The 19,009-nt window shown below is 32.0% G+C and overlaps 1 protein-coding gene across 1 annotated transcript; it reads right to left on the reverse strand.

Moving 5' to 3' along the window:
* Positions 1-1,639: 1,639 nt before the first annotated feature.
* On the reverse strand, positions 1,640-18,631 carry LOC104596735 (TMV resistance protein N-like). The gene is made up of 5 exons (XM_010258014.3): positions 18,058-18,631; positions 4,065-5,166; positions 3,707-3,982; positions 2,530-3,615; positions 1,640-2,443 (listed from the first exon to the last, which is right to left on the reverse strand). The coding sequence occupies exons 1-5, from the start codon at positions 18,564-18,566 to the stop codon at positions 1,871-1,873; spliced, it is 3,546 nt and encodes a 1,181-aa protein (XP_010256316.1). The 5' UTR covers positions 18,567-18,631; the 3' UTR covers positions 1,640-1,870.
* Positions 18,632-19,009: the final 378 nt, after the last annotated feature.

Below are 19,009 nucleotides of genomic sequence, written 5' to 3' on the forward strand. Positions count from 1 at the left end.
TAAGAGTCCAAATCCAAATAAAGATTTGGATTATGAACCTCCTAATTCGATTTGGAGTGGTGATCCTTACGGCAAAGAAAAGAGGAGATCAAAATCTGTTCCAGATAACTGTACTCTCAGATCTCTCTCAGCTCTTGCCGCTCTAGAAACCCTAGTTCATTCTCCACCTCGTGGCTGATCTTGATCAGTCTTGATTTCTGATCTTTTGCAAGAAAACATCAGAATCAATTCATGCTCACTTTCCTTGTTTGATCCAAAGTGTTGGATCACAGTTTGGTGAAAACTGTGTTCTTGAACCGGCTTCAATTCAAGTTGTGTCATTTTCAGTGGAAGCTGGTTTTGGTTCTCTCTTTGGGTGTGAACTACCACTTTGGGAGCTACAATTGTGGAATCCGTATTAGGTATACTTCTCCCTTTTCTGTTGGTTTCAAATGTGGTCCGATTTCGATGCAAGAATGATCATAGAAAAAGTAATTTTTCTAAAATTGGGAATATGATTCCTGGAAGGGTAAAGGAAACTTTTGAAATTTAGCCCAACCATCTTGCATGGTTCGGCCATCCATATGATGTATTTCCCTTTCCTTCACAGATACCTTGTCTCCCAGTATTGGCACTTTTAGAGGTTTAATGTACTCATCTTCCTTGGTGTTCTCAGATGCCTATACTAGAAAATTTCAAGGTTGTTCCTCTTCGAATAGGGTTAAGCTTTTGGCAATTTACCAAGGTCGTCTTCTTGTGGTTCAAAATGGATGATGTGCATGGGATAATTTCTTGTGTTGACTGTTAGACGGTGTTCAGAGTTTTTACAAATCAAGCTCCTATAGCTTGGTGTTCTTTAGACCTTTTTTTTTCCGAAGCCAAGAACTTGGTTACTAGAGCAACTCTGTTGATTTATTTATGGCGATGTTTGGGATCAATGCCATTTTCTGATAGAGGTGTTTTTTTAGAAAACAGTGCTACATAAACATGTTGTTTTCTTAAAGCATCTTCTTAGGTTTTCTATTTGCTACCATTGATGTTGTTGCCACATAGGCATTTTTCAATGCCACTTCAGCACACTATTGCTAACAACAATAGAAAGAAAAGGGAAAACACCAAAAAGGGTGTTTTGTAAGTGATGGGATCTTTTCTCACACAGGGGCATCTCACAGGCATATCCACCATGTATTGGGAACATCTCCCATGAAATAACTTATAAGTATGGGATATATATATTCCCAAATGCATGGTAGGATTTACGTGTGAAGTTGGTGTGAGGCGCCCTATGTGAGGAGCAGATCCGGTCTCTTTTTGTAAGACCACACCTTTCCCATTTCTAAAACATGATCTAAGAAAATGTTGTTCGAAAAAACAATTAACCATATAGCAAGCATTTTCTCAAAAAATGAATTTCTGATGTAACACTAATATTGCACCGTTTCTTGAGAAAAGGGCATCGACCCCAAACACCTACTATATCCTAGAATTTCTAGTTTAGCCCATCAGTTGGTCAAGTGGACCAAAAGTTCATCTCAAGACTCCTCTTATTTTGAGCACTCACCTCTGGATGCTCTTGTACAAAATTTTATCTGGTTTAAGTTCATCTAATTTAAAACCTTTATCTATCAATAGAAAGAAAAACTACATTAACAGCAGTAGCAAAGACAATAATACTAATTTGATTAACTATGACAGCACCACCAAAAACAAGAACTAAAAAGAAAAGGTATAAGTGCATTAACTGTTATAACAACAACAAAAATAAAAGCAACCAAAAAGGAACAGCAGGAACGACAACAAACAACTTCACAAATAACAATGCTAGAATAATGCTAGAATAAGTAGTGTCTCCTCCTTTTGAGATACGATTGACTCAAAGCCTGACTGAGAACTAATAGAAAAGATGTGGGTTAAAAAGTGCTGGATCAGACAGGATATTACTGGGTCCTGCTCCATTTTGATTTCTCTGTCTCTTATTCTTAGCCCTCGAATTACCTAACATTGACCGTTCATCTTCAACAATGACGACATTCGAACGCTTCTCATCATCAGGCTTGTATACCAAATGCACCCCACACATCTTCACCTTGTGCGCTTCTGTAGCATGCACCATAACCCTTACTTGATCCCCACCTTCCAACCATTTCCCCATGTCAGGATGTGCTCTATGCCTCACCCACATGTTGTTTTTACAACTGTTTTTACCGTGAATTTGACTGCCCATTAGTAGCCAATGAACACCTTTCGTTATATTAATGATATAAGCATAATGAGCAATGCTGAATATGCAGGTTTCGTCGTATCCGGCATAAACAGCACACAAAGTGAGCCCTCGGACCTTACAACCCAATACTAGAGGCACCTCAAATGACACTTCAGAACCTAGGGTTCGACATGTAAACCAATCAGGAACCTCACTCCCAGCAAGTATGGCGTTAAATCCACTACATTCATCTTTTGCCCCCTGTACCATGTACCATATATAATTTGAGATGAATAGATAGATAGATAGATAGAAAGATAAATACAGAGAGAGAGAGAGAGAGAGACCTGGAGAAGATTTAGGAAACTCTTCATAAAGGTATACGAATTTTTGCACCTATCCATGTGAATTTCTTGAATGGGTTCCTTCCTTTGTGGGTCCTCAATCTCAGCTAACTTGTGGCAATCCGTAAGTATCAGGAGTGATAGTTTCTGTAAGTTTGAGAGATTTGGTAATCTTTCCATTTCTGTGCAACCACTAGCATATATTCTTTCCAGACTTGATGGGAGTTCTGGGATTGATTTAAGTCTTTTGCAGTCTTCTAGCATAAGTTCCTTAAGTTGAGAAAGGCCACGGATGCTGCTTGGCAAATTACAAACACTGGTTTGGCTTATATCTAATCCTTCCAAAGAAGATAAGCTCCAAAGATTAGAAAATTCTTTCAATGATGTGCAGCCACCAGTGTGCAAGTAGTCTAAATTTGATGGAAGTTCTGGAAGTGCTTCAAGCCTCGTGCAGTCACCCAACCAGAGATTCTTGAGCTTAGAAAGTTGACTGATGGTGTTTGGTAGACTGCAAAAATGGCTGCCGCAGAGATCCAAATATTCTAATGACGCTAAGCTCCCAATCTCACTAGGGGGACCTTCTAATAGATTACAATTTCTAATTTTGAGAGATTTTAATGACCGTAGACCGGATAATGAAGCCGGTAGTAGGCCAATTGAGTCGGGAGTTTTTCTCAGAGATTCTGGTGGTTCCTTGATTCCCTTGATAGATAAAGTTTTTAGGTTCTCCAACTGTACAATAGAATTGGGTAGCTGTTCTATAGAAGTTTCTTCCAAAGAAAGGTTCATTAGTGATTCCATACTCCCCAATTTGTCTGGCAACATCTTGAGACTAGAGCATCCAGAGAGAATAAGATTTTTCAGAGATTTCACGTTACAAATGCTTTCTGGAAGAATCTGAAGACTTTTGCAATCTTTCAGATTCAAGACAATAAGTCCATGAAGATGTCCAATTGAATGGTGAACCTCAACTAAACTTGTACAACATTCAAGAATTAACCTCTCAAGGTTTGGGAGACTTAAGAAATCCGGGGTTTTAACTAGGTCAGCAGAATGACTGAGATCAAGTATTTTCAAATTCTTGAGCAACTGTAGAAAGAAGCATTTGGAGTAAAAGAAAATCAGTTTCATTTTTATTAATTAACATTGATAAACACAGAAATTATGTTCCTGGGCATACCTTTTCTTCCTTCCAGACTTGTTTGATTTTACTGTATTGCATTTCCAGAGCAACAAGGTTATCCAGATGAAAATTAGTTGGTATAAATTCCAAAGAGAATCGGTTCCATCGAAGCCATCTTAACTTTCTGGAAATAAGTCCATAGTCCCCATTGATGTCCACATTATTGAGTTGAAGCAGTCTTAGCCTTTTCATATTTGCAAAGGCTTCTGTAACAAATTTCATTTCCATTGTTTCAGGGTTTTCTAGGATGAGGCCTTCAACATTTTCTGTTCCCTGAAAATAAACAAACAACATTGGAGATGTGAGAGATTCATAATAAGAAGAGATTCATATGTATATGTAATTTAACTCTTACCATCTTATTTTCCAAAATGTCACAGACATCTTTATGAGACCACAATCTACTGCGCTTCCCACAATCTTTTGGAGCTTCTTGAAGGACAATTTCCCTTCCCATGTCTCGAAGTAGAAAAGACATTCTTATCTCATCATTTTCATCGATTGTGATCAGAGATCTGTAAACAAGATCACTTATACTAGCTTCTGAGGAGAAACCACAACCATCTAATATTTCAATTGCATAGTTCTTGTTCATCCCAATGAAGAAGAATGCAATGTCAAGGAATATTTCCTTATTTTCACGATCTAATGCGTCAAAGCTTATTCTAAGCTTTTGTTCAATTTCATCAGGCCGGATATTTCTCAACTTCTCCAATGCACTTATCCATTCAGATGTTCTTCTTTTGTCAATTAGAAAAGAACCGAAAACCTTTAGAGCTAATGGAAGTCCTCTTACATAACTTACTACATCTCTTGAGAGTTCCAAGTAACCTTCTTCAGGACAGTTTTTTCTGAAGGCATGCCAACTAAAGAGTTGCAGAGATTCATGAGGATCCAATTCTTTCACTGAATATGTTTCATCTACTGGAACCAAATTTAGCAAATGCTTGTATCGAGTTGTTATGATGATTTTGCTTCCTTCTCCAAACCACTCATGCTTTCTGGCTAATGCCTCTAATTGGCTACTTTGATCCACCTCATCAAGAACAATAAGAACCTTTTTATTACAGAGTTTTTTCTGTATCACATCGATTCCTTCACGAGTGTCTCTTATACTTAGGTTCTCTTTTATTAGGATATCAGAAAGAAGATTTTCTTGTAAGCGAGCTAGACCATTGATTTGTTCAGATTTTTTTCCAACATTACTAAGAAAGCTGCTGCCTTCGAATTCTTGACAGAGGCGATTATAGACAGCCTTAGCGATGGTTGTCTTCCCTATTCCGGCCATACCACATATCCCTACAAAGCGGACATCATTTGAGCAGGTACCTAACATTGAGAAAATTTCTTTTACTCTGGAATCCATTCCAACTGGATAAACAGCAACATTCAAAGGCTTTTTGCTCATCCTTGTCAGAACATTTTCAACAATCCTCTGGATAAACTTTTCTTGATCCCTGCCATTTATGTTAATTTCCAATGTAACAAAAATAGAAGAATAAACACAAATGGGTTATAATAGGCCTTAAAGAAAAAACACAAATTTATGCATATATAACATTCTTACCAAGGAAATTAATTTAACATCTTTTTTAGATAATTTTCCAAAACTATTGGGGAATGGTTGGGGAAGATCTCTGTGGATTGATTAAAGATTTTTCAAGAGTGGAAGTTTTGTGAAGGAGATAAATTGCACATATTTACCACGCATGCCGTATATAGTGAGGTTGAAAAGCCAACACAAATCTGGCCAATAACCTTGTGCCATGCTATATATAAATTTATAGCAAAATGCTTAATTAAATATATATTCATAAAGACAGATTTCTAGAAGATATAAATTAAATATCATTTTAGAAATGAACCAAGCTATTTTCTGTAAATGGTTATATATGGAGACTGATTGCTAAACCACAAACTTACTAGGAAAGAATAACAAAAAAAACAAACCAAACAGTTTAAAATATTAATTAGGGTAGCCAAACTACACAATGGTCGAGTTGGTGGATTCGGGTGCAAAGGGTAGTCAAAAACAGTTTCTCAAAAATATGGGCTTTCTTGCCGAATTGTATGTGTGCAGCTGGTCCATTGAAGTTGCTGATCCCAGTGCTATCAAACGATTTGCTAGTACTCAGGCTTTGAGCAGGGGGTTGATGATATTGACATCCTGATATACTTTGATGTTGCTTGCAAGAATGGACATGGGGCGGCTGTAGAAAAGCAATGTGTGGAGGCTTTCTGTTCATGAGAGTGGTGTCATCTCTCCCAGCGATTGATACAGAACCAGTGGAAGCATTGTCCCTTCTTTTGGCTCTCAAACATTAGGTTAATTGTATTTGGAGACCTAGGCCAGCCGTTTATGATTGCCAACATATACAGTTTTTTTTTTTTCTTTTTTTTTTTTTAAGAATGGAAATGAGCAATATTGGGCACTTGTTAGTTTGAAATGAATTTATTTTTCAGAAAAAAATGTATTTGATTCATAGTTTTTAACTATTACTCTTTTGGAAAGTCTACTACTACTTTTGGAAGGCCTACTATGGAGGGATTTAAACAATGTTTAGATACCAATTTAACGATGGAATAGCCTGTGCATTTTATATAATGAAAAGGAGACTCTCAACCATCTCATGCTCTCTTGTCATTTTGCACAAGGGATATGGTTGTTCTTACATTTGGGGATAAATCCCCATAACTGCAAGGAATGAAATCATGCATGAAATAGTAAAAGAATGGCAGAAAACTAAATTATAGTTTCTATAAAAAATGCCACAAATATTTGTTTATTGTTTTGAGATTAATTTGTGATGCTCAAAACAAGAGATTTTTTTTTTTTTTTAAATAAAAAACAAGCCCGAAAGAGATTTTACAGGAATGGAGTAAATACACCAAGTGGTGCATGACTCAGTAGGTACATTAACCCAGCAGAGATGTGGATTTGAGTCCCGCCACCCGTTAGCACCAAAGTTGAATTATTACTGTGATGCATTAAAAAATGGGAGTAAGGTGTTGCGGATGGCTAGATTTGGACAAATGGTGGGTTAGAATTTTTGGTTCGCTGCCGAATGTGTAATGTTCCACAGTCTTCAAAGACATCATATACGTTTTAAGGGGATTGATAAGGGTGGATAAGAAGAACGCTAATTGGGAAAGTTTGGACTTGCAACTAGGGGAGTTTGTTGTTTGAAATTTCTAATTAAACTAGTAGATGTGGTTGTGAAGGGTGCTTGCATTTGCTAAGGGTGAAGGTAGAAAGTAGTGAAACCTGGTGTAAGGTGTCGGTGGAAAAAGTAGATTGTGATCCCTGTTTTGATCCTCAACAGAGTGCTAAGACAAATACTCAGAATGGTAAACTCTGCAGGCTGAGGATTTTTGAGAGGGCGAGAAGTTGTGCTCTTCGATCATGCCCAAAGGAGACGTAGGAAGAGGGTAAACAAAAGTTGAGGCGTTTGATAGGTTTTGTCTTCTATTTTAGTAGACAAAAGGGAGATTAAGGGGGAGAGACGGTGATTTTGGCTGGGCTCAGATTTTCTACCCATGAATTGTTCTTACATCCCAACCCACTGGTAATTATAGCAGCACATTGGGAACAATTTGTGGGTAGTAGATCTAGAGTGGTTTTGGCTAGGGGTTGCTTCAGTGGTGAGGGAGGAGGAGGGGTGCCTTGGTACTTGTAACTAATGACGGGTGGTCCTAGTTTAGGTGAAGAAGGCAATGTCATGTTTCAATTTTCAATTTCAAACTTGTATTAGTCATTGATGGGGTCTGCATTTAGGGGTGTTCACTGGTCAGTTTGGTTTGGTTGAAAGGCTAGTCGAACCTATCTGGTAGCGATGGTTGAAAGATCAGTTTAGTTTGTTTTGGTGGGGCAGGGATAGGGGTGGGGATTAATAGGTATCCCCAACTGGGGTCGGGGAACCTATATTAATTTATTTTTAAAATTTTAAAATATTATTTATATTTTAAAATTTTTATTTATTTTTCAAGTCCCCATGAGGATCCTATTTCCATTGACGATCTGGGATGGAGGACAACCTTTATCGTCGATGAGAATCAAGGTCGGGGATGGGGAATATATGATCCCCGTCCTAAACCCACCTTATTGTCATTCCGATTATCTGATCGGTTTGGGGAATTAGTCACTTGAAACAGATTAACCAATCAAATCAATTGGTTCAAAAGATTTAAACTTAAAAAATTAAATTTAAATTAAAAAATAGCAATGGTATTATTAAAAAAAAATATGTTTAAAATTTAAATATATATGTCAAGTTGAGTAAGTTTTGATTGATTTGCACAAGGCCAAACCAAAATGATCCGACCTCTTGGGTCATTATAAATGGTTGAACCGAACTTAACCAAAATTTCTAAAAAACCAATCAACTTGGGTTGAGTTGGGTCAGATTGGTCAGTTTTATTGGTTTAATGAACAACCCTATGTCTGATAAATTTTCAAGTAAACATGAAGGGTTCAAGGTGGGTTTATTAAATAATCCAACAGGTAACCCATTGAGCTTCAAAGTATTTGCTAGGACTGAGCACATGGATTGGTTCTACCTAGAACCGATTGAAATTGACCTCGAACCAATTCTTCGGTAGGATATAGTTCCAAAATCTTGGAACTAACTCTCATCATGTTGATTCCAGGGTCTAGGGCTTTAACCTATCGAAACCAGTCTTCATTGGCCTTGGTGGAACCAGCTTGGGTGTAATCTAAAGTTAGAATGTGGGTTTTAACAATCAATTATGTTTTCATTATGATGTATTATTTGGATTGATTGTAGATTATATTCTATTTGCCTTGGAACTGAAACAAATTGACCCATCTTCACCCCTAATGTTAGGTTAATTGCAGTTGTTAGTGGGATTTGACATTTAAAAACCCAAGCTTTGGTGCCCCTCTCAAACATTTGGGACTTTGGTTGGGAGGCTTTAAAGAGGGGCCCTGATGTGGCAATTCCAAAAACAAATGAAAACAAAAACATTCACTTTCTAGAACGCATCTTAGTTCTTTATTTTATATATTTATTTTTTTTTGTGAATAAGGTACAGCTATATAACAAAATTTTTGAGGAATAAGAACTAACCAAACATGCATCTATACTAATAATATATATATATATATATATGTATGTATAGCAAGACGGTCCACGTCACCATGCCTCTCCTTTCTCCAAATTCCCTTCCTAATTTTCTGTTTTTTTGAATTTTAAATTTTTTTAATTCCACATAATTACCCATTAAACCAATAAGTTAATAGCATACACTAAACTATTTCTAACAACCATAATGAAAGGGGGATTTGCTTTTCTAATGTTTAGCCAAGTGGCACCACTTTCTCCCATTTTCTCATAAATTGTCTCTCACTCATATTTATCTCTTAAATTATCTCTAATTTAGTAGAGAGGTTCACTCCTAAGCTATTTCTAATTCCTATTTATCATCTTCCCCACTTTTTACCTACATCTATCTAAAGACAGTTTCAATTAAAATACTTTAGAATTATTTACATATTATAACGAAATTATATACTAACTTTAAAATATTTATTCAAAACACAAAAATTAATTATAATAGATTTTAGAATATTCATATTATCAATAATTCTATATTTTTACAAAATTCATAATAAAATTATGTAGTAATAATATAAATTAAAATTCTATGAATTATTCAAACTAAATGTTATACAAACAATAAAAATTAATATTAAAACATAAAAAATATTTAAATATGTCAGAAACTAAATATATTAAATAACAAAACATTAAAAATAGCTAAATAATTATATGACAAAATATTTAATATTATGTAATAACTTTTAAAATAAATAAAATTCAAATTTTAACATGACTAAATTTTAAATAGTTAAAATAACGAAATTATGTAATAAAATTCATTTTAATAATAATTTAACATTTTACAAAATTAATAACAAATTATGTAATAATAGTACTAATTATAATTTTATGTATTGTTAAATTCAATAAATAATTAATATCTTAAAAATTTAAATAACAATATTATTTAAATAATTAAATAATAATGTAAGTAACAAATTTCACTTATAACAATCAATAATTATAGAAAATAAATTTCAAAGTATTTATATTTCTTAGTAATAATTTTTCAATAAGAGTGTACATATTATTTATTTATATATACTAAATTTAATATTTATTGTAATTTTAGTAATTATTTATTGTAATTTTTGATAAATGTGTTTTCAATAATTATTTATAAATCTATTTATGTTTTCTTATTTAACAGAAAATTGTCAATAATTATTGGAGATTAAACAACTATTATTTAACTTTTGAAATTTAATTTATTGTATTTTTATTATAAATTTATTTTTTGTAATTATATATTTTTTATAATTCACTGATTAATATTTATTAGAGATTAAACTATTATTTGATACTACACTATTTATTACCTAATTTATTATATTTTCAATATTTATTGTATTTTTGTGATTATTGTATTTTTATTAGATACCTGTTGTATCTCCATTATAAATTTATTTTCAACAATTGTGTATTCTGCTATAAATTTTCAATAATTGTTGGAGATTAAACAATTGTTATTTATTAGAGATTAAAATAATAATTTAGTTGAAATTAAGAGTGTTCAAAGAGTTCAGTTCAGTTACAAATTGTTTTGCCAACCAAATCAACTTGGTCACTTAAGGAGTTTATCACCCGAAACCAACTGACCATTAGAGAAACCTACCAACTCGGGTAGTATTGGTTTTGGTCTATTTTCCGTTTAGTTTGTCTGTTCAAAAGATTTAAAATTAAAAAATAAATTTAAATTTAATAAATTATAGTGGTATTATATATATAAAATATTAATATATATATATATCTATGGTTGGGTCGGTTTATTTTTGGTCAATTTACAAATGGGAAAACTAAAACTAACATAACTTGGTCGGGTTGGAAAATTATCGATTTACAAATAGGCAAATCAGTCCACTTGTCATTCTACTCTTTCAAAACTTCCTCCAAAATCCCCATTCTAATTTTCTAAATTTTTAAAGCTATCTAATTGGGGAAGATTAAAATCACTTTTCTCCTAAAATTTCTCCCACTATATATCTTCTTTCTCATACTAATGAGAAAACTCTATCCCACTTATTTTAATAACTTTGGTAAATTCATTTAGAGATGATTAATTGTGTAAATTATTTTTGGTAAATCTTATAATGAATTTTCACAAATTAATTTTGTCAAATTTACTAAATTTTGGTATATTCTCAAAATTCATTTCACTAAATTAATGTTGATTTATTTTGTTAAATTAAAGTTTAGCCAAACATTAATATTTTTTCTAATTTATTAATGAATAATTTCTTAACTTTAGTGTCAATACCCAATTTTTGCTCGGTCCCTTCACCCTACCATTTTGTACTCTCCTCTTAGACCCCAAAAACTTGGAAACACAACCAGGTTAACTTGATACTTTCCAAAACCCGAAGTACCCTCATCTGACACAATCCACGGGATGAATGAGAACCTTGAGATCAATATCAACATCCGATCAGACATCATCCCCATACTTGGAAAACTATAACTTAGTTACGCATCAATTTTCATGACTAAACTGCAAAGATCCACCATTTATCATGCCAACTTCCTTTCTAACGGCCCCGATCTATGCGATATTCAAACTCCAACTCCTCAAAAATCAAATCTAACACACCCATCACCTCAAGATCACTAGGAAGCAATCAACTAGCGAATCCCACCACAAATCTACGATGATTAACCGCAAAAACACCAACATCCCATTTTCATGGCCTTGAACGATTACCAAGATTGACCATATCTTTCTTAGATCAGAACTATCCGCGTAATGCCTCACCTTAATCCATGCCTACCCACCAAATTGTAGCTCAAAATTCCTTCGTTTAACACACCATTAAGCCTAGATCCTATTTCAACAAATCTCATTAATTAGAGCATACCATCCGACATCCCAACTTCATATGACTAATCAGACCTTACCACCTTGTTTAGAAACCCAAAAACCCTAGAACGTCAAATTGCACAACCAAAGTCCTCCATTTGATCATTGAAAAATTAAGATTCCATTTTGGACCCTCTTGTTGATTGAAAAACCACACCTTTGATCAAAGATCCATAGCTTCCATCAGATTCAGGACGATAAAAAATGCATACTTACCAAATTGTAGCTCAAAATTCCCTTGTTTGACCATTCATCAAACAAAGATCCTATTTTAGTAAATTTCATTAATTAAAGCTTACCATCTGTCATCCCAACTTCATGACCAATCAGACCTTACCATTGTATTTGGAGACCCAAAAAACCCAAGCACATCAAATTTCATGACCAAATACTTTCATTTGACCATTGAAAAAGTAAGATTCCATTTGGGGCCCTTTCATTGATTGGAGAACCATAAGCTAAAACCATAATCTAAACCAAATCAGTCAATCTACACCTTTGATCAAAGATCCATCACTTCCATTAGATTCAAGACGTTCAAAAAGTCCTAACCTACCAAATTTTATCCCAAAATTCCCTCGTTTGACCCTTCATCAAACCAAGATTCTATTTCAATAAATCTCGTTGATCCGAACTTGTCATCCATAGATCTCAATCATCCCGGTCCTACTTGACCAATTAGACATCACCACTATATTCAAAGACCCAAAAAGCCTTAGCATGTCAAATTTCGCATCCTAATTCATCTATTTGACCATTAAAGTAGAAAGATACCATTTCGATACACTTGATTAAGTTACCACATCATCTATCCCAACCTGAAGCTTCAAAAGGGTGATGGCTGATGGTAGACTCATTCTTGACCCATTAGAACACTTGGACCAATGAAATAGAGCCTAATATACCCAAAAAGCCCAAAAACCCCATGATATCCCTACTTAAAACCAATAACACTTGGACCAATGAAATAGTTGGTCAAATTTACATTTTTTGCCACTGACAGCCCCAAATACGAGACTATCTTGATAGGCACACCCTAAGCTCCCATTGACACACAAAACCCATGAAAACAACCCCTAAATCGAAGAAAATGTTTCATCAAATAAGAAAGCTTGACTAGGCATCTGTTTCTTTAAAGGATTTTTGCCTATTTTAGTGAAAAATTGCTATTGAGTCCCAGGTATTATAGCTGGATGAGTTTCAAAACCTTTCTCCTCCTTTTTCTCTATAAATAGAGGCCTAGCTCGAGCTTGAGGGGGGGGGGGGTAGTTTCCCAACTTATGTAATACACCATTCTACTTGAAATCCTGAAATCCTTGAAACTAGCTCAAGCCTTAAATTTGTTTCGCCTATTTTCCAGACTTAACACCAGAAATGCTCAGCCCATCTTCGTAACTCGCTCAAGTTTTGTTTAAAGTCTTTCTATCTGCTGGAAAGTTTGTTTCAATGTCACACACGAGAGATTTGAAATCTGCATGAAACATCCAAGCATTCAATAGTTTCAAACCTCTTTGGAGGTCATCCAACCACTCTTTTGTTCAGTTCGACTACTGGAACACCATTGACAAGGTTACATACGAGAGGTAACCTTGGAGAAGCATTGTTCTCTACTTCTTCTAAATTGAGTATAGAGGCAGAGAGGCAAGGGTCTTAGGGAAATTAGTACCTGAGACCCAATAACATCACCTTAAAGTCGGTCTCAAGAGAAGCTAAGAGCACGCTTCTCCAGATTTCATAAATTCTAGCTGTTGTATTTATCAGTTTTCCAAAATAAATTGAGCCCAAACAACTCCTGTATTGGATTGCTACAGCAACTTGGAGAGAGGGGTGCCTAATACCTTCCCTCTCCCAATCCTTGGGACCCGAAATCACTCAATTGTGTGCCTTTTTCTTGGAGAACGGAATCACTATGAAAAACTTGAATTGAATTTTTCAAATCTTAAAATGAGGGCCCATTTCCTCCAAAAATGGGTGGCGACTCCATCTTTTTGAGCCAACCATGAGTATCCTAGAGCTCACATATAGGAAATTATTAATTTATTATTTTTTGTAATTTTGTTAATTTTGGTGAATTATTAGTTTATGAAAGTAAAGTAGTTTTGCTAATTTTGGTAAGTTTTGTACTTTAATTTTGGTATTATTTTATTTATATGGAAAATTAAATTTGTGAACGATTTTGTTGTATTTATTTTGAAAATTTTGTATATTAATTTTCCTAAAAATTTTAATTTTTGGTAATATTGGTACTTTTTGGTAGTTTAATTACTGTCATTCTGGTTATTTGGAAAATTAATTATGGAAATTTAAGTAAATTAGTTTTGGAAATTTTGTTAAATTTTGGTATATTCCCAAAATTTATTTTTCTTTATTTATTAAATTAAGAATTAACCAAGGAATATTATTTTTCTAATTTACGAATTTATTAATTTTTGTGAATTATTAATTTATGAAAGTGAAGTAATTTAGTTAGTTTTGATAATTTTTTGCATTAATTTTCCTAAACATTTTAATTTTTGGTAAACAAATTTTGGTAATGTTCGTACTTTTGGTAGTTTAGTTATTGTAGTTTGGGTTATTTGGAAAGTTAATTATCGCTATTTAGTTAAATTGGTTTTGGAAATTTTGTTAAATTTTGGTATATTCCCAAAATTAATTTCACTAAGTTACTTTTTATTTATTTTGGTATAAAAGTTAACCAAAGATTATTATTTTTCCTACTTTATGAATAAATAATTTTGGTAATTTTGGAAATAATAATTTATTAATTTGGGTGAATTATTAATTCCTGAACATAATGTAATTTTGCTAATTTTGGTAAATTTTTTAAATTAATTTTGCTAATTTTGGTGATTAATTTTGTTATATGGGAAATTAAATTTATGATTCATCTTGTTATTTAAATTTTGATAATTTTGTATATTAATTTCCTTAAAATTTTAATTTTTGATAAATAAATTTTCATAATGTTCGTAATTTTTGGTATTTCAATTGTTGTTATTATGATTGTTTTGGAAATTAATTTTGGTAATTTAGGTAAATCAATTTTTATAATTTTGATAATTAGGTGAATCTAGTAATTAATGAAAACAAAATTTAGTTGCTCTCATTACAATTTATTTTTTAATCAATCAGCTACAAGGAATCATGGTTCTCGTACTCTTGTAAGAAAATTTTGGGTATGGAGAGTTTCATTTGATTAAAACTATTATTTAAAAAAAAATTATAAGAGACCTACAACATCATCCATTTTCATCTAAAAACATTTAAGTTATCAAACTATTTATATAAAACATATCAATGAACTAAAGATATGTTATGATGTGCCCTTTATATACTAAAACAAGGAAGCCATCTTGCTTTTCCTTTTCTTAAATTTTTAATTTTATTTTATTCGATGTCTATTTTATAAACAACCAATAGATAAAGAAAGGGAGGACTGCTTTTCTAATGTCTAGCATGTGGCATCATTATCCCCTTTACTGGAGTCCTACACTCCTCTAATTTCCTTCTATTCTCTCCTCCATTTTTTCATAAAAAAATGATTTAAGAACCTTATCTCTAGAAAAGCACACCCATTATTCTCTCCTAAATTATCTCTATTTCCTATTTATCCTCTCACCCATTTTCTCATCTATATCTATTTAAAGAAAGCTTGAATTAAAACGTTTAAGAATTATTTAAATATTATAATGAAATTATATAATAATTTTTGAAATATTTGTAAAAATACAAAAATAATAATAATAAATTTAATCATATTCAGGCTATTAATTATTATATATTTTAAAAAATTCATAACAAAATTATGTAATAACAATACAATATGAATTATAATTCTATGGATTATTTAATTTAACAAGAAAATAATATTTTAAAATTATAAATACAATTTCTTTATATGCTATTAAAATAATAAATATTTTAAAAACTTAAAATTGAAAATATTATTTAAATATTTTAATAACAAAATAATTACAATATATTTCACAACATTTGAACTAATAAAAATTTGATATTTTATGTTTATATATTTAATATTTTATATATTATATAATCAAGAAATAAAATTAGGTAATAACAGTATAAATTAAAATTTTATGGAAATATAAAAAATTAATAACTAAATCGTATGTTAAATCTTATTTAATAAAAAAAGTAGACTAAATGACAAAGTTAAGTAACAAATTAAAATATATATTAAAAACACAAAAAATAATTAAAATATATTTCATAGAATATGATAAAAGGATTATAAAATATAAATAATTCAAAATTTTTTAAATATTATTGAAATAATGAAAATATATTAAATAATCTAGAGGTATTGAACCTTACAAATAAAAAATATGTTATAACATTCAAAAAATATTTTTAATAGATATTAAAAAATAAAATAATAATTACAATTATTATTGTACTAATAATAAAAACATTATTTCACTTCTATCAATCAATAATTATTAGAAAAACTAATATTTATTATAATAGTTTTAAAATCTTTATCTATATCTATTATATATTTATATATACTAAAATTAATATTTATTGTGCTTTCAGTAATTATTTATTGTATTTTTGTGATAAATATATTCAATAATTATGTATAAATATATTTCATTTTTTTAATTAATTGTAAATTTTCAATAATTATTAGATATTACACTATTTATTGATTAATCTAATATATTTTCAGTATTTATTGTATATTTTAAATTTATTTTTAATAATTATTTATTTTTATATAATTTTTTAATAGTATATAAAATATGAATAATTATTAGTTTTTTAAAAAGTTGAAATATAAAAAAAATTTCTATTATGTGTCTTAACAAAGCCTGTGCACTCATGGTTCCCCACCAGTTTTAGTATAATGACTTATTGCTTGTCTTTTAAGTGAATGACTCATTCTATAAGTAGGTTGGGAGCTCTAGGCTGAATGGCATTTTGGGTTGACTATTATAACCCTAAATATTTTGTTATATCACTATTTTTATTCACTAGACGTCTAAAAGATAAATCAATAATTAATATTTCAGCCGTTAACAAATCTCCCCTTGCATGCATTTATAAAACTTTATATTTTTAATTTCTCTTGCATTGTCAATTATTATTTTGCCTTTTTTGTATTACAACTGCTAATTATTAAAAATTCATAAACAATTTAAATCCTAAATCAATTAAAACTTAAATAAAAAATACTAATGTTAATAAGGTATCACTATGAACAATTAATATTGAATTTGACATAGGATCCCGTAGTTGCAACCCGCTACAATCTTCATATATATATCCTTCCATTTTGGATATTTGGAATGGAAGATTGGGACCAACATAGGATGGGCCACATCAAGGAGAGACTCGTAAAAATATCATGATATGATGAAATGACAACAAATTGATTGTATTTTCTTGTCATTTAAAAAATTTTCATCACATTAATTTTCACCACTGTTCAAATTATTGAAAACAGCCAACCTTTGTCGGTTGTCTCCTGACAATATCATAATAACCTACCTAAGTTTTAATTTCACAAAAACCTCGCCTGTAATATTGAAAAAATCTGCAGTTACCTCCTTCTTCTTATTGTATGGATGGAAAACTTGGCTTAATGTACTAGTTTTATATTAACTGAGGGTTGGTTCGTTGGTGTATTAGCTGGTTTGTTTCAATGTTGATATAGAATTAAATCCTGTAACTATTATTTTGGAGAAAAAGAGGTCAGGAAAGTTAAATATTAATGGTGCATAGCACCAAATACAGAAAAAAAATGTATTAATTTTATGAAAGTACCCATTTTACCCTTATATTTATCAATTTAGATGAGAATTTATTAAAATACCTTAAAAAGAAATTTTCACTTTTAACTTAAAAAATCTTGGAGTTAGAATTTTAATTATTCTATAAAAATGTTAAGTCTAGATAAGTTTAGAAGGGAAAATCCAACACTTTTGAATAATATAGAAAGATGTCCCAAGGGTAATTTAATAACTTTGAAGTCTTAATTACTTAAAATATTGATGCAAAGGGGGTAACTGCAGATTTTTGGTAAACTACAAGCCTACAACGAAGGTTTTTATATTATTTATATAAAATATATAGAGAGAGCTGTCCTTGCTTTAATTCCAATGGCAACGTAGGGACACTCTAACAGTCGGGTCTGAAACTTATATGAATGTAATAAAACAACCCCTCCTTCACGAATCTCCATTTTTAATAATTTTGAACTGTTTACATATTAATTTTGAACAGATCAGTGAAAAACTTGTTTAAGTTGTTGAAGTTAAAAGTAAGAAAGCATGTAGAACAAATGCATCCACAGAATTAAGTGATTAATTAACAAAAAAAAAAGATTGTGAGTGAGAGCTGGGGAGTACTCGTTTTGTAGATTGAACCCAGCTAAATTGGAAGCATTGGTGAGAGCTTCTCGCCACGCTTTCAACTTCTCCTCTGTGAAGCGCTTGTCGTTGTCGTGCCTGGCAAAAGCATCCGCATAGCTCCCGCTTTGTTTCCTGATGTAGGACGGATCGATGTCATAGAAAACAGGAAGAACGATCTGACCCATATTTTCTCTGCACTCCATGATCTTCAAGAGTTCGTCAAGGCACCATGAAGACGAAGCATAGTTCTTCGAGAAGACGATGATGGAAATGCCTGAGTCTTCGATTGCTTTCAGGAGTTCTGGTTTAATTTCTTCTCCTCTGCTGAGTTCGTAGTCTATGAAAACCTCGATCTTTCTTTGTTTTAAAGCCGTGTGTAGGCTCTCGGTGAAGGTCGTTCGGGTGTCATCTCCTCTGAAACTCAGAAAGACATCGTACGTCCATGGAGAAGTAGTGATGGAAGTGGGAAGTAAAGAAACTTCACTGGTTTTCATGGGTGAAGCCATTGAAATGCCAGAAGGAAAGCACAAGAGATAAAGAGAATGCAAATGCCTGTAGCTTATAGCTTATCGACGGTGAATTATAATAACCTGCTATACCGACAAAAATAATATAAAATAAGCATGGCCGGCAGAAAGGACAAATTATTAATAGTAGGATCCGTGTTCAAAGAATATCAGTATACTGGTGCTCTGGTGGGTAGGGTTGTTAGGATATGAACCAGAGCTCGCATCAGCTGTAAGCCTGTAGCCACTGTTACAGTCTCTGTATGTATCCTTCAATTCTATAGAGGCATATATACACAATAGGCTGAACTTATTAATATTGTAATTCCTAATCAATGGTGTTTAACAGTTCAAGGTAATAGTCCCCCAGGCTACGAAGTATCACCATATGATATCTCTCCTTGCCACCCGACAATCATGGTGGGGGAGGACATCAAGCTTTT

Source organism: Nelumbo nucifera, chromosome 5 (genome assembly GCF_055504915.1).
Source record: "Nelumbo nucifera cultivar China Antique chromosome 5, China Antique-T2T, whole genome shotgun sequence".
NCBI classification, from domain to species: Eukaryota; Viridiplantae; Streptophyta; class Magnoliopsida; order Proteales; family Nelumbonaceae; genus Nelumbo; species Nelumbo nucifera.